Source organism: Hyperolius riggenbachi, chromosome 1 (assembly GCF_040937935.1).
Source record: "Hyperolius riggenbachi isolate aHypRig1 chromosome 1, aHypRig1.pri, whole genome shotgun sequence".
NCBI lineage: Eukaryota > Metazoa > Chordata > Amphibia > Anura > Hyperoliidae > Hyperolius > Hyperolius riggenbachi.
The window spans coordinates 637,449,435-637,464,463 of NC_090646.1; the positions used below are offsets into that span (position 1 = coordinate 637,449,435).

Here is a 15,029-nt window from a genome sequence, read left to right on the forward strand (position 1 = left end):
TGGCTGAAAGTATTAGAGGCAGAGGATCAGCAGGACAGCCAGGCAACTGGTATTGCTTAAAAGGAAATAAATATGGCAGCCTCCATATCCCTCTTGCTTCAGTTGTCCTTTAACCTGCCTGGCGTTCTATTAAGATCTATTAAGAAAAACTATTGCATGCAGCCAACTGAAAGTTGGCTGCATGAATGCCCACTAGAGGGCGCTCCTAATGCGTAATTCTGATCGCCTCTGGCGATCAGAAGTAACAAGAAAGGCCGCGATGAGCAGCCCTTCTTGTTATGCTTTCCTCGTCGCCATGGCGGCAAGCGGAGTAACGTCATGGACGTCAGCCGACTCCGATCCAGCCCTTAGCGCTGGCCGGAACGGTTTGGTCCGGCTGCGCTGGGCTCGGGCGGCCTGGGGGGACCCTCTTTCGCCGCTGCACGCGGCGCATCGCCGCACTGCGGCGGCGATCAGGTAGCACACGCGGCTGGCAAAGTGCCGGCTGCGTGTGCTCCTTTTTATTTGATCAAAATTGGCCCAGCAGGGTCTGAGCGGCAGCCTCCGGCGGTAATGGACGAGCTGAGCTTGTCCATACCGTCAGGCAGGTTAACTCATGTTATGCATCAGTCATTTTTTACTTTGAAACAGTCATCTCACTGTTACCTCTGCTTCTTCTCTTTGCTCTTGCGTTTCTTCCTCTTGTCCGCCGTTCTTTGGCAAGTAAGCCATTTTTAATCTCAGGAAGCCCTTAACCCGAGATTTATGGCTAGAAAACAAAAACACAGGAGGGTTTATTTCAGTATTCTGTTCCTGGATGATTTATTTGCATGTGAGTGTTTAATGAGTTAACTGATTTTGTGGTTTTGTTGGCCACACCCCTTTGGCACCTCCCTTATTTAAATGGCCTAACTTGAGGTGATGAGCCTGGATTCTGTGTTTTCTTGTTTTAAACCTTTTGGCCAGGGTTTAATCCAGTGCTCTCCCCCTTTCCCTGTGACCATTGTCAGCATACATACAGCTCATGCTGGTTTGTGTGTGTGTGTATGGTGCACATGGATGTATTTTGTTAGCTCCCTTATGGGTTTAGTTTGATGCTCTATCTGGCCAAACATGCATTTAGTACAGCAGAATTCTAAACGTAGGCCACATACACACATCAGACCATAGTCTTTTGAAAATGAAAGATCACAGACCAATTTTACCCCCTTTCATGTAGTGTGAGAGCCATACCTTCACAGTCTATTCTATGGAGCTGAACTCCCCATCAGATACAAATCTTTGCAAGATGCTGCACACACAGATGCTGTACAGACACAAAAGATCAGTATCTGCAAAAGATCTGTTCCTGCCAAAGATCCGTTCCTGCAAAATGCATTCATAGTCTATGAGATCTGCAGATCCTCATACACACCTTGTTTAACTGACATTCATCTGCAGATCAGACAATCATCTGCAGATCTGAAAATCCATCCTGGTGGATCTGATCTGCAGATGAATGTCTGTTAAACAAGGTGTGTATGATGATCTGCAGATATCAGACTATGAATGCATTTTGCAGGAACGGATCTTTTGCGGGAACGGATCTTTTGCAGATACTGATCTTTTGAATGTGTACAGCATCTGTGTGCGCAGCATCTTGCAAAGATTTCTGTCTGATGGGGAGTTCAGCTCAATAGAATAGACTGTGTAGGTATGGCTCTCATACTACATGGAAGGGGGTAAAATTGGTCTGTGATCTTTCATTTTCAAAAGACTATGGTCTGATGTGTGTATGAGCCTTTAGATCGCTCAGAAACAGTATTATCAGTCCGCCGACAGACTGTACACACGCCGGACTGTCTGCTGAAAACCCGTCCAGTGTGAGGTGACGACGGACCGTCGTTGCCTTTAGTACGGCGTGTGTACAGGCCTTAAGCTTTTACATTTCTGTAACAAAAATACAATCAAAAATAAAACTAAACAACAAAAAAAAACAAATGCTCTCTTTTTTGCAAAAAGTACAAAATGCCTGTTCCCCTAGTCCACATATCCTCTGCCACGTGCCTGCTTACAGTAAGATCACCTCTGTGCGATTAGCACAGTACTTGCAGGATACCTCATTTTGGTGTGAGGTATGTTTTTCTTGTGTAAAAAATCGCAGCAGGAGGTTGGGCAGTAACATGCAGGCAGGGCCACAACAGGGCAGTAACATGTAGACAGGACTGCAGCAGGGAGAGGGGCAGTAAAAATCAGGCAGGACTGCAGCAGGGAGCTGGACAGCAATATGCAGGCAGGACTACTACAAGGAGAGATGCAGTAACATACAGGGAGGACTGAAGAAGGAATTGGGGGAACATAGATAGGACTGCAGCAGGGAGCGGAGCAGTAACATGCAGGCAGGACTGCAGCAGGGAGTGGGACAGCAACATGCAGGACTGCAGCAGGGAGCGGAGCAGTAACATGCAGGCAGGACTGCAGCAGGGAGTGGGACAGCAACATTCAGGCAGGACTGCAGCAGGGAGTGGGGCAGCAACATTCAGGCAGGACTGCAGCAGGGAGTGGGGCAGCAACATTCAGGCAGGACTGGAGCAAGAATTGGGGCAGTAACATGCAGACAGGACTGCAGCAGGGAGCGGAGCAGTAACATGCATGCAGGACTGCAGCAGGGAGTGGGGCAGCAACATGCAGGACTGCAGCAGGGAGTGGGGCAGCAACATGCAGGCAGGACTGCAGCAGGGAGTGGGACAGCAACATGCAGGACTGCAGCAGGGAGCGGAGCAGTAACATGCAGGCAGGACTGCAGCAGGGAGTGGGGCAGCAACATTTAGGCAGGACTGGAGCATGAAGTTGGGCAGCAACATTCAGGCAGGACTGCAGCAAGAATTGGGGCAGTAACATGCAGTCAGGACTGCAGCAGGGAGCGGAGCAGTAACATGCAGGCAGGACTGCAGCAGGGAGTGGGACAGCAACATGCAGGACTGCAGCAGGGAGTGGGACAGCAACATGCAGGACTGCAGCAGGGAGTGGGACAGCAACATGCAGGACTGCAGCAGGGAGTGGGACAGCAACATGCAGGACTGCAGCAGGGAGTGGGACAGCAACATGCAGGACTGCAGCAGGGAGTGGGACAGCAACATGCAGGACTGCAGCAGGGAGTGGGACAGCAACATGCAGGACTGCAGCAGGGAGTGGGACAGCAACATGCAGGACTGCAGCAGGGAGTGGGACAGCAACATGCAGGACTGCAGCAGGGAGCGGAGCAGTAACATGCAGGCAGGACTGCAGCAGGGAGTGGGACAGCAACATGCAGGACTGCAGCAGGGAGTGGGACAGCAACATGCAGGACTGCAGCAGGGAGCGGAGCAGTAACATGCAGGCAGGACTGCAGCAGGGAGTGGGACAGCAACCTGCAGGCAGGACTGCAGCAGGGAGTGGGACAGCAACATGCAGGACTGCAGCAGGGAGTGGGACAGCAACATGCAGGACTGCAGCAGGGAGTGGGACAGCAACATGCAGGACTGCAGCAGGGAGTGGGACAGCAACATGCAGGACTGCAGCAGGGAGTGGGACAGCAACATGCAGGACTGCAGCAGGGAGTGGGACAGCAACATGCAGGACTGCAGCAGGGAGTGGGACAGCAACATGCAGGACTGCAGCAGGGAGCGGAGCAGTAACATGCAGGCAGGACTGCAGCAGGGAGTGGGACAGCAACATGCAGGACTGCAGCAGGGAGTGGGACAGCAACATGCAGGACTGCAGCAGGGAGCGGAGCAGTAACATGCAGGCAGGACTGCAGCAGGGAGTGGGACAGCAACATGCAGGACTGCAGCAGGGAGTGGGGCAGCAACATGCAGGCAAGACTGCAGCAGGAATTGGGGAAGTAACATGCAGGGAGGACCCATTACTTGGGATTATCACATGCAGTATAGGGCTGTAGATTATTAGCTCCCTGTGTCTTGGTGGAACTCACTGAAATACAAAGAGGGGATTTTCCTTACAGCAGCACCGTAGGTGGAGCTGTAAGGCTCTCTAGGACATAGCTTTACACTTTGTTTTGCTTTTTCCACTTTAAGAGGACAGGGTCACTTTAACGGGGGGGGGGGGGGTAAGAAAGTAACAATCCACTCAAGCAGAACTACATGAATCATATGGAGACGTTATATCAAACAGAGCTAGCAATGGACAGAAAGCACAGCTCACCTCCTCGGTCGCAGTAAGAAGTCTTTGAATGTGTACGGCCGCTCCATCGTGGGATCTTCAGTCTGAGCAGAGAAAAGTTAATTTTTAACGTCACCTTTCTGTGTACATATTTTACCATGCACAGTGTGCAAGAGATTCTCAGAGGGAATGCATTCTTTTACAGGCCTTATCACAGAACTCAATCAGCCAGGAGACATTATATCCAAGCCAAACAAACACCCTCAACTCCCTGCCCACCTCAGCCCGACTCCTCAGGACGTCCAGAACCTCAACTCACGTGTAAGGAAAGGTTGGATTATATTTAGCCCTTTTTTTATTTGACCAGGTTATGCTCCATTCACACTGCAATCGCTAAGGCCCTGAAGAAACCCTGGGGCTGGCAAGCCCCACCCACATCCTACTGCTTCCACTGGCATGGGGGTGTGGTCTTTCTTCCACCTGCAGGAGTGTTGCTCTCACTGCTTCCATTTGTATCCAGCTCTCTGTATGCGGTAACCCCTCCCCTACCAGTCTACTCAGCCATACCACATACACTCCCCCACAGAGCTCACCCCTTTTGCCGAGCAACTCTGGTAAGGACTACCATACTATCACCTCTTGGCTTAAAAGACGACTATCGATTCACTTTTTTTTAAAAATTGGGATGGGAATAGCTTGTATGAATGTTTCTAAGTATTGCTGTATATCCCCCACCCCTCTCTTCTCTTCCCTTAAAGAGACACTGAAGCGGAAAAAAAATGATGATATTATGATTTGTATGTGTAGTACAGCTAAGAAATAAAACATTAAGATCAGATACATCAGTGTAATGGTTTCCAGTACAGGAAGAGTTGAGAAACTCCAGTTGTTATCTCTATGCAAACAAGCCATTAAGCTCTCTGACTAAGTTAGTCGTGGAGAGGGCTGTTATCTGACTTATTATCTCAACTGTAAGTGAACTGTTTACTTTTTCTCTGCTAGAGGAGAGGTCATTACTACACAGACTGCTCTGAAAGACTCATTTTGAATGCTGAGTGTTGTGTAATCTGCACATATTATAGAATGATGCAATGTTAGAAAAAACACTATATACCTGAAAATAAAAGTATGAGAATATTTTCTTTGCTGCTAATCGTCTAGTAATTATTCATAGTACACAACCAATTCACTATATCATATGTTTTTTTCCGCTTCAGTGTCTCTTTAATGTTATCAAAATTCTTTTGTGGAGAGGTGTCAGACCGGGGCCCTGGATCAGTGAATCATGAGCGGAGGTGGGGGGAGTCCCTCTCCCTACATCTGTTAACCCTGTGTGTACTTTATATATTGTGCAGATGACAGGTCTCGATTGCTGTAGTTTTGCTCTGACTGAATCACAGACCTGAAACAAGCATGCAGCTAATCCAATCTGACTTCAGTCAGAGCACCTGATCTATATGCTTGTTCAGGGGATGTGGCTAAAAGTATTAGAGGCACAGGATCAGCAGGAGAGTCAGGCAACTGGTAATATTTTAAAAGGAAAAACATCCTTCTCAATTTAGGTTCCCTTTAATTACTTAGACTAAGAGTCTAATTGATCATTTGTCCTGCAGCTGGCAATGATCTCAGTCAGGTTCAGTGACATGTAAATATGCAATCAAATGACAGAGCAGTCTTGCAGTGTTAGATTATACTCAAAATTACATTTTTGTTTTAAACATTACTGTAAAAGCAATTCTGTGGCTTTTAAAAATTTCCCTAGACAGCAATATGTATAACCCCCCCATGGCATGCCAGGTGTGTGTTGTACAGGCCTATCTAATTTTGGCCTTTTCCTGTCTATTTAGGTGTTGCACTTTTCTTCAGCCACTAGATGGTGCTCTCCATGCAACAAGCAGAGAGAAGGTCAAGGAAATGCTAATAATTTTGGTTTGGAATGCAAATTGTATGCAACTTGAAATTGGACCAATGGAAATCAACAGGAATTGCATTTGTTTGGCTCAATACCAAACCGCATACAATTTGCCTCATTTACCATCTCTGAACAAGTACGGCATCTGCAATAATGAACCATTTGTTACAGGGATCCTGGGAATGCAGTGTCTCCTCCCACATCAGCAGACGCTCTGGGGTCATTAAAGGTACCTATTAAATGTACAATTTTTTCAACAGATGAGATCTTTCAACGTATTTTTTTTACGACCGTGAGTAAACCGAGGGTAATTATAGATTGTTCCCATAAACTTGTCAATTAGGGCATTTACACTCTTCAGATAAAATTGTAAAAAAACAACTTTTGGATCAATTAAATCTTCTGTTCCAAGTGACCAAAGAATCCTTTTACATCGATTTTTACCATACACTGCACAGTTTTCTACACAATTCAATCATAAAAAGTGCGTTGAAAGATTGCATCTGATTAAAACAAGTGATACAGTTAATGGGCACCTTTACACCTCAAAAGGAACACGAGGTGACCATGACATGGAGGCTGCCATATTTATAACCTTTTAAAACAATACCAGTTGCCTGGCAGCCCTGCTAATCTATTTGGCTTTAATAGAGTGAATCTCTCACATGGAACCATGGGCGTCTGCAGCATAGGTCAAGAGGGGTCAGGTGCCCCCCCTGGCCAACAGCCCCACCCCCCTGTCCTGTCGTCACCAGCTGCCACCACTTCCTCTCCGTCTCCGCCGCCTGTGCAACTCAGACCGCAGATCAGGGTACACGCTACACGCAGGACGCAAACACTTCAATGCAGAAGTGACGTCATTGGTCACTTCCGCATGTGAAGTATAAGGGTCCGGGCGGGTAGCGTGCCCAGTGCTCTGCCTTTCACCTCCTTTCCGGTCGCCCTGATCTGAGGTCTGTGATTAGCATAGGCCGGCAGGGCCTAGCAAAGCCCCCAGTCCTGCAAAGCACCGAGCCATGCAAACTGCCCATCAAAGCGCCCAGCCCTGCAAAGCACCGAGCAATGTAAACTGCCCATCAAAGCGCCCAGCCCTGCAAAGCACCGAGCCATGTAAACTGCCCATCAAAGCGCCCAGCCCTGCAAAGCACCCAGCCCCGCAAACTACCCTGCAAAGCGCCCAGCCATGCAATTTGCAAACCGCCCAGCAAAGCAAAACACCCAGCCCTGCAAGGCAAAGTGCCCATCACCACCTAAAACTGGGGGCACTTCACCACCTAAACTGGGGGGTCCCTCTCACTACCTAAAAACTGGGGGGGGGGGGGGCACCTGTCACCAGCACCTGTGTCGGAGGTGCTTACAATCTACAGTAATCCCTACCATAGTCCTAGTCTAATGCCCCACCACTGCTACATTCATGTAAATTTGTAAATTTAGCTCTACCCATGACCACACCCACATTCTAGTCCATGGCCACGGCGCACAACTCCCGCTCCCATTTTCTTAACCCCTCCCCACCCAGAATTATTTTTTCTGCAGACGCCCATCCATGGAACATGCACAGGGCTTATCAAGTCAGATTTCAGTCAGAAACATCTGATCTGCTGCATGCTTGTTCAGGGTCTATGGCTAAAAGTATTAGATACAGAGGATCAGAGGGACTGCCAGGCAATGTGCAAGGAAATAAATAAGGCAGCCTCCATATTCCTCTCATTTTGGGTTCCCTTTTCACAACTCTGCACATGCAGCAAAGTCACTACAAAACATTTGCACACATTTACATACAGACCATGCACATTGAGAGGCTAGGAGAGTGGTACTTACAGGTAAGTGGTTTAGAGGCACATCAACTTGTCCTAAGAAGTCATCTCTGGTCTGTTAAAAAAAGAGAAAACAACATTAAAGAACTTATGACATCACATATCTGCCCGATCTCAAAATGTCAGGTTCCTTGTAATGCGGGCCAAAGCCATATAGAGGAGATTAACTTATATACTCACGTATAAGACTAACTTTTCAGCACAGAAAAGTGCTGAAACGTTACCTCCCCTCGGCTTATATAAGAGTCAGTGGAGCAGAACGGATGGAGGAGCAGGTTGTTACTGAGAGGAGTGTAAGGATAGTGCACTAGTGATCCTGCTCTTGTCAGCTGGCTCCCTGCTGAGTCTGTGCCCTCCATCCCCTGCAACATGGTGTATAGAGTGCGCTGCTCAAGACTACCTGTGTCCCCTGGTATGTGGAGCAGAACGTGCAAGCAATGTGCCAGCAGTGCAATGATAGGGTGTTCTTACTGTGTGGCAATCACTGTCTCATATCTTTGACACCATCTAGTGGCATCTTGAGACACAGCTGTATGATCCTGGGGCACATCTGGCTATGGGGAGAGGGTCTGACTTGTACTGGGGGCATATCTGGCTACTGTGGAGGGGGCTGTACTAAGGAGGGGACTTACAGTATATGTGAGTAAATCACTTTTTCTGGTTTCTGAGGGAAAGTGTATACAGTAACTCAATATTGTATTTTCAATTCAGTTTTTTCATGACCATTTCTACACATGCTGGGCTGAAGTCAATTGTGTTATCCAGGAGAGGTGACGTTAGTTTGGTTGCGCTCCTCTTTACTGAGAGGGATATGAAGGCTGCCATATTTATTTCTTTTAAAACAGCAGTTCGGTCGTTCCCCCCCCCTTTTTTTTTTTTTTTAAAGTAGATCCGAGATGAACTTTCACTCATTGCATACTTGTGTTCCTTTCCTATAGTTTATAGGGCATTCCTCAAGCCAAATACTTTTGTTATAATACTTCAATTCCCTATAAACTAAACAAGCCTCGCCCACAGCTTCAGAGAGGCTTGGCATTCTCAGACTCATGTACCAAGGGCTTATGGGAGCTCAGTCTGGGCTAGGAGGAGGGGGAGGTTACTAGCCATAGATTTCAGAGGCAGAGGGGAGGAGGGAGGAATGGAGGCTGAGATGCTATCATCTTGACTGTGTAATGAGACAAACAGAACATGGCTGCCCTCATTGCATCACAGGAATCAAACTGTTGAAGCTGTTTGCAGCTAGATTTGCTGTGTAAACTATGTAGACTTTAGATAAGATATATAGACAAGTTACTTGTTATAGTCAATCATCTCGGATTCGCTTTAACAACCTGTCACCTTGGATATCCTTTAAGTGAAGTGAATGGGGTTGGAAACAGGAAGGAAATAGGAGAAAACATCGGGGTGGAAGAGGAACAGGGAAGTCACAAAAGGTATGTAGCTGAAAATATTCATCAAACTTTGTCTGTATGAGGCCCAACATTTTCCTGCATAAGAGTGATCACTGCAGCCCATTCATGACAGCTTCTCATTTTAACGAGCCCTTTTTCATTTTTACATCTTGGATGGGGAATAGTATTTAACGCCGCCAGGGACTTGAATGACAGCAGGGAGAGCCATCATTCAGGTCAACCTGCGCCCAGCTCACTGTTGGCGTACAAATACTGGGGAGCAACCCATAAAAAAGGGGAACTGGGAGGGGCGCTGCTGAACTAAAAAGAGGAGCCACAACACATGACCTAGGCTAGGGGCACAAAAAGTATAAATCCGGCCTCGAGTAACATGCCGTGTGTTCCCACGTGTGTTTAAGGTGGCAGAGGGGCAAACTTTCATTGTACCTTATGCCTCACTGTAGGGTCCCACCAGAGGCGTAGCTAAGGTTTTCAGCGCCTGGGGACAAAGACCGTTTTGCACCCCCATGGGCATGGCCACACATCAGAATGTGGTAGTGGTTATGGTTATGGGTGGAGTCAAATGTACAAATGCTGTTTAGATAGCCATATGTGCCCCCCTTCCCTTAGATGGCAAAATGTGCCCCCTTCCACATTCAGATAGCCTGATGTGCCCCTCCCCCCCTATTAATAGCCAGATGTCCCCCCCTATTAATTGCCAGATGTGCCCCCCTTCAGATAGCCACATGTGCCCCACTTTTTCTGCTGCTGTTAACGCGTCTGCACTTCTCTGCAGAGGGAGGGAGAGAAGTAGGGGCACTTCAGGCAGCCAGCGAGACGCCTCTCATGCACGTGGGGGTGCAGCGGCAGTGCTTGAGCGCCCTCACAGTGCTGCACCCGGGGACATATGTCCTCCCCGCCCACAACTACGCCTCTGGGTCCCACCGCAGCGGTAATGCTGCACTGCGATTGGCTACATTGCGTAGTGATCTTACAACAACGCAACGGACTCAAACAAATTTCATATTAGCACATAGTTTAAAAATATAATAAAGCAAGCATAGCCAACAGCTTAAAATCAGCAAGCAAAACGACGCATTAAATAAAACCGTAGCTATCGAAACTAACAAAAAAAAATCCATAAAACCTGCTTAACTAAACGAAGTCTTAAAAGTGCCAAAAATCCATCCACTTTCAAACGAGCCGAGCGTAGCCTTTAATCAAGCCTTCATGGAGTGACAAAGCAAAATAGGGATTGTAATGGATAGGCTATATTTAAGCCATATGAATTCAGCGCACAGTAAGCATACAGCTAGACGCAACGGGGAGAACAATGACAATCTCAGCGTTTGTACTCGGCTAACGGCGCAGAAAGCGAAGATCAGGCGAACGTTATGCAGCCCATTCAGAATCCATCACAAAGAGCGAAGGGACAACATTTTCACAGAACAGGGAAACTGGTTGGCGTTTTATATCGGCACACGAGTGCAGCCATATTTCATAATGCCAGACGCAAACCTGCTGTGCTCCCCGATTAGCAGCAGTACACAGTGGAGGCGGTACTTCTGGAGAAGCAGGTGATTGGTTTTGTGATCGTAGCCAATCAGAACCCTCAAAATCTATCCTCTGATCATTTAACCTATTTGCAGCTTCAATAGAGATCTCGTTTGAGATAAGTTCCTGCTTTTGACCTCAGTCGGCAGAACTCGTGCTGTAAATTTTTGGAATTCTTTGATCTGTACTAGCAGAAAACATAGAAACAAAGCAAAAGTCCTCTTATTGTCTCACACTGCCTCCTAGATTCGATTTTCTGATCCATTTACGATTCGACTCCGTTATCTTTTCTATTTCCATTTACTTCTATGAGAAATTGATCAGAAAAACGATCAAATATAAGATCGGACATGTCAGAAATTATCCATCGAACCATCTAACAAAAAAATTGTATGGTGTGTACTTGGCATAACTTCCTTTGTGCTTCTTTCAGCCTCCAATAGCCCTTTAAGGTCCAGTGTTCTCCCCAGGCCTTTTTAGCCGGGTGCTCCTCCCGGCTAATTTTGGTGAGCACCTGGCTGTCATCGGCTCACCTCCTCATCTTCCTCCTATGCTGAAAGGCAAGTTGCACCGACCCTGCTGTCCCCCATCACACCCCACACTGCTATTTTTTCATGCCACCCGACTTGAAAAACAAATTCTAGGGAGACCACTGTGGTCCCTCAGTCCTCTATCTGTTCTACTGCTGAGCCCCTCTGAAAGCTGGCCGGCTGAGCTCTGGGATACTTCACATGTCCTCAATCACGCTTGAGTGTCTGGGACTGTTCTGCGCTTGGGCAGCTTGAAAAACGTGCATCTATGCATGTGGACAACGCTCCCAGCTATAGGAGATCAGGATCGAGGAGACATACACTGTATTCCGCAACAGGGCTCAGTCGCACAGCTTTTGAAGGGTCAAAGCTAGAGAACGGATTGGAGCAGGAGAATAGCGAGGGTCCTGAAGGACTACAGGGGGCTGGACTAAGCCCCGGGTAAGTTAAACAACTTCTTTAGGGGACTTAAAGAGGAACACCAGTGAAAATAATGTAATGAAAAAAAGTGCTTCATTTTTACAATAATTATGTATGAATTATTTAGTCAGTGTTTGCCCATTGTAAAATCTTTCCTCTCCCTGATTTACATTCTTACATTTATCATATGGTGACATGTTTACTCCTGGCAGGGTATGTCAGTGGAAGGAGATGCTGCTTGCTTTTTTTGGCAGTTGGAAACAGCTGTTATTTCCCACAATGCAACAAGGCTCCCACAATGTGATGTCAGCACCATGGTCCTGACATCATACTGTGGGAGGGGTTTCACCACAATATCAGCCATACAGACCCCCCTGATGATCCGTTTGAGAAAAGGAAAAGATTTCTCATGGGAAAGGGGGTATCAGCTACTGATTGGGATGAAGTTCAGTTCTTGGTTACGGTTTCTCCTTAAAGCGGTATAAAACCCTGACATAATATTCAATAAAAACGTTTTCCAACTTTTTATATGCCATACGGTTATCATATTTGCTTTTGTGCATAAGTATTATTCATTTAGAAATTACAAGTTCCCAAAGTACACTTTTTTGCTTTAATAGAGCCGACTTTGCATTTTATTCAAAACTGTTTTTTTTTCATGTTGAAATATAAGCAGAACACTTTCTGTCTGTCTTTGTTTAGGAGACTCTGCAGTATCAGAGAAGGCTTTGTTTACATTTATCACGTGATACAATTAAACACAAGATAACATCTCTAGTTTGGATCCAGCTTTCCCTGCATTGAGCATTTCTGTCCTGTGTTTAACCCTTTGAATGCTGTTCTACTAAAAAAAAAAAAAAAAATGCTGGTAGTATAGAATATGCTGTAAATGTTTTAGAGCAAAGAAGAATTGCTGGGTTTCATTTTGCTTTAAAGGAAACACAAGGGGAGAATAAACTATTGAAATTAAAGGGAAGGTTCAAGCAAAATAAAAAAATGAGTTTCACTTACCTGGGGCTTCTACCAGCCCCATGCAGCCATCCTCTGCCCTCGTAGTCACTCACTGCTGCTCCAGTCCCCCACTGGCAGCTTGCCGACCTCGGAGGTCGGAGGGCCGCATTGCGTACCTTTTTACGCATTCCCGCTAGTGCAGGAACATTAACACATACATTTTTACGCATTACTGGTTCAATGCGTACATTTTTACGCATTGAACCAGTAATGCGTAAAAATGTATGTGTTAATGTTCCTGCAGTAGTGGGAATGCGTAAAAATGTACGCAATGCGTCCCGCCGACCTCCGAAGTCGGCAAGCTGCCAGCGGGGGACTGGAGCAGCAGTGAGTGACTACGAGGGCACAGGATGGCTGCATGGGGCTGGTAGAAGCCCCAGGTAAGCGAAACTCTTTTTATTTTGCTTGAAGCTTCCCTTTAACAACTGTATCCTTAGCTTCTTTTCCTAAAAATTACTTTTTTGATAACTCACAGTTTCTTTATATTGAAATCTATTTTTTTAAAGTTTTTACGGTTTCATTGTCTTTGCACAATTACACATTAATTCAAGTATGCCAGAGCTAAAGTCTATGCACTATTGACCTTCTGTATCTCTACCCTCTCTCAGAAGCCATTTAATGCTAGCAATGGGTTCTATGGCTGTAGTTCCTTATAAGTGAGGGTTATGTTATAAGCCGACCCGGACAGAAACTGTCATTTGCATACCTGATGTTTAACGCTTTCAGGAAGAGAAAAACAACCCCCCCCCCCCCCAAAAAAAAAAAAAAAAAAACCACAGCCTAGTTATTTGTATGATGAATCAGGATGACAGCATTTATTGGCTAACAAAAGAAAAAGAGTAAGCTTTTGGCTGATAAATTCTTCAGACTCCATTCCGAAAGGAATGAGTCTGAGGAAGGCTATGAAGCTTACTCTTTTTCTTCTTAGCCAATAAATGTCATCATCCGGATTCAAAACGTCTTGCCTTTACTGATGGCTAACATAATAATAATAATAATAATAATAATAATAGGAACATTTGTATAGCGCTTTTCTCCTGTCAGACTCAAAGCGCTCAAGAGCTGCAGCCACTGGGACGCGCTCAGGAGGCCACCCTGCAGTGTTAGGGAGTCTTGCCTTGAACTCCTTACTGAATAGATACTTGACCTAGCCAGGATTTGAACCCTGGTCTCCCATGTCAAAGGCAGAGCCCTTAACCAGTACACTATCCAGCAACATGGTACAATAAAAAAAAAATGTGGAGAAGGAGGAGCGATCCATAGTGTGACAACGCCTTGGGGGGGCATCCAGGGTCGCCCTCCACCTGATCCACTCGACTCCGATGGCCACGGCAGTTTGAGGTGCACCAACCAAGGATGGATTGTAAGGCTGCAAAGCCTGACTACATGCTTGTATTCAACTTACATCTAGTAAGTGAATTTTTATTTGCGCAATTTGTTTTAATAAAGCGTTGTTACACTATGGAGCGCTCCTTCTCCACTTTTGTTTTTTTGACCAAGCCTTTCTGACAGCCAGGCTTTAAAGGAGCAGCTAAAGTGTGACTCTACTCAGCCATCCTTGACTACCGCCCTAGCAGCGCAAGATTGCACATTCTTTCCGTAACATGGTACAATACTCCACTGATACTTTAAAAAAGGACCAATCTAAACCCACCGAGGTGTAATTCGATTAGTCCCTTTTCAAGCTGCATACATCTGGATAATCCCACATCAATCAGTCTTTGTAACTCATTGACCATCCCTCTATTAAAGGTTATCTCATAAGTTAACTTTCAGTTCAGGTTCATTTAGTTACAAAGGGACTTGTATAAGGGATCAGAAGTGTTCTATAGTGTTACTGAAAACCAATTACATCAAACTGACTGAAAAATGCACAATTACCGTATATACTCGCATATAAGCCCGCGTATAAGCCAAGGTACCCACTTTTTCCTCAGAAAACAGGAAAAAGTTATTGACTCGTGTATAAGCCCCTTCCCCAGTATAAGTCATCCCTTCTCCCCATAGCCAGATATGCCCCAAGGATGATAAAGCTGTGTCAAGATGCCACTAGATGGTGTCAGATATGAGAGAGATAGTAATTGCCACACAGGAAGAATCCCTGATCATTGCACCGACACGTTGTTTGTACGCTCCGCAAGCCAGGGGACACAGATGGTCTTGAGCAGCGCACTCTGCACACCATGTTGCAGGGGATGGGTGCAGGGACACAGCAGGGAGCAAGATGGCAAAAGCAGGATTACTAGTGCACAATCCTTACGCTCCTCTGCCATTA

General features: G+C 46.3%; 1 protein-coding gene across 17 annotated transcripts in view; it reads right to left on the reverse strand.

Moving 5' to 3' along the window:
- The window catches only part of NEDD4L (NEDD4 like E3 ubiquitin protein ligase), a 491,133-nt gene that overhangs the window by 124,937 nt on the left and 351,167 nt on the right, over positions 1 to 15,029 (reverse strand). For all 17 annotated transcript variants that reach the window (XM_068251284.1, XM_068251285.1, XM_068251286.1 and 14 more), the window contains 3 exons: positions 7,853 to 7,903; positions 4,162 to 4,223; positions 646 to 748 (listed from right to left, as the gene is read on the reverse strand). In XM_068251284.1, coding sequence (XP_068107385.1) covers positions 646 to 748; positions 4,162 to 4,223; positions 7,853 to 7,903 — 216 coding nt within the window. The remainder of the gene's footprint in view (positions 1 to 645; positions 749 to 4,161; positions 4,224 to 7,852; positions 7,904 to 15,029) is intronic.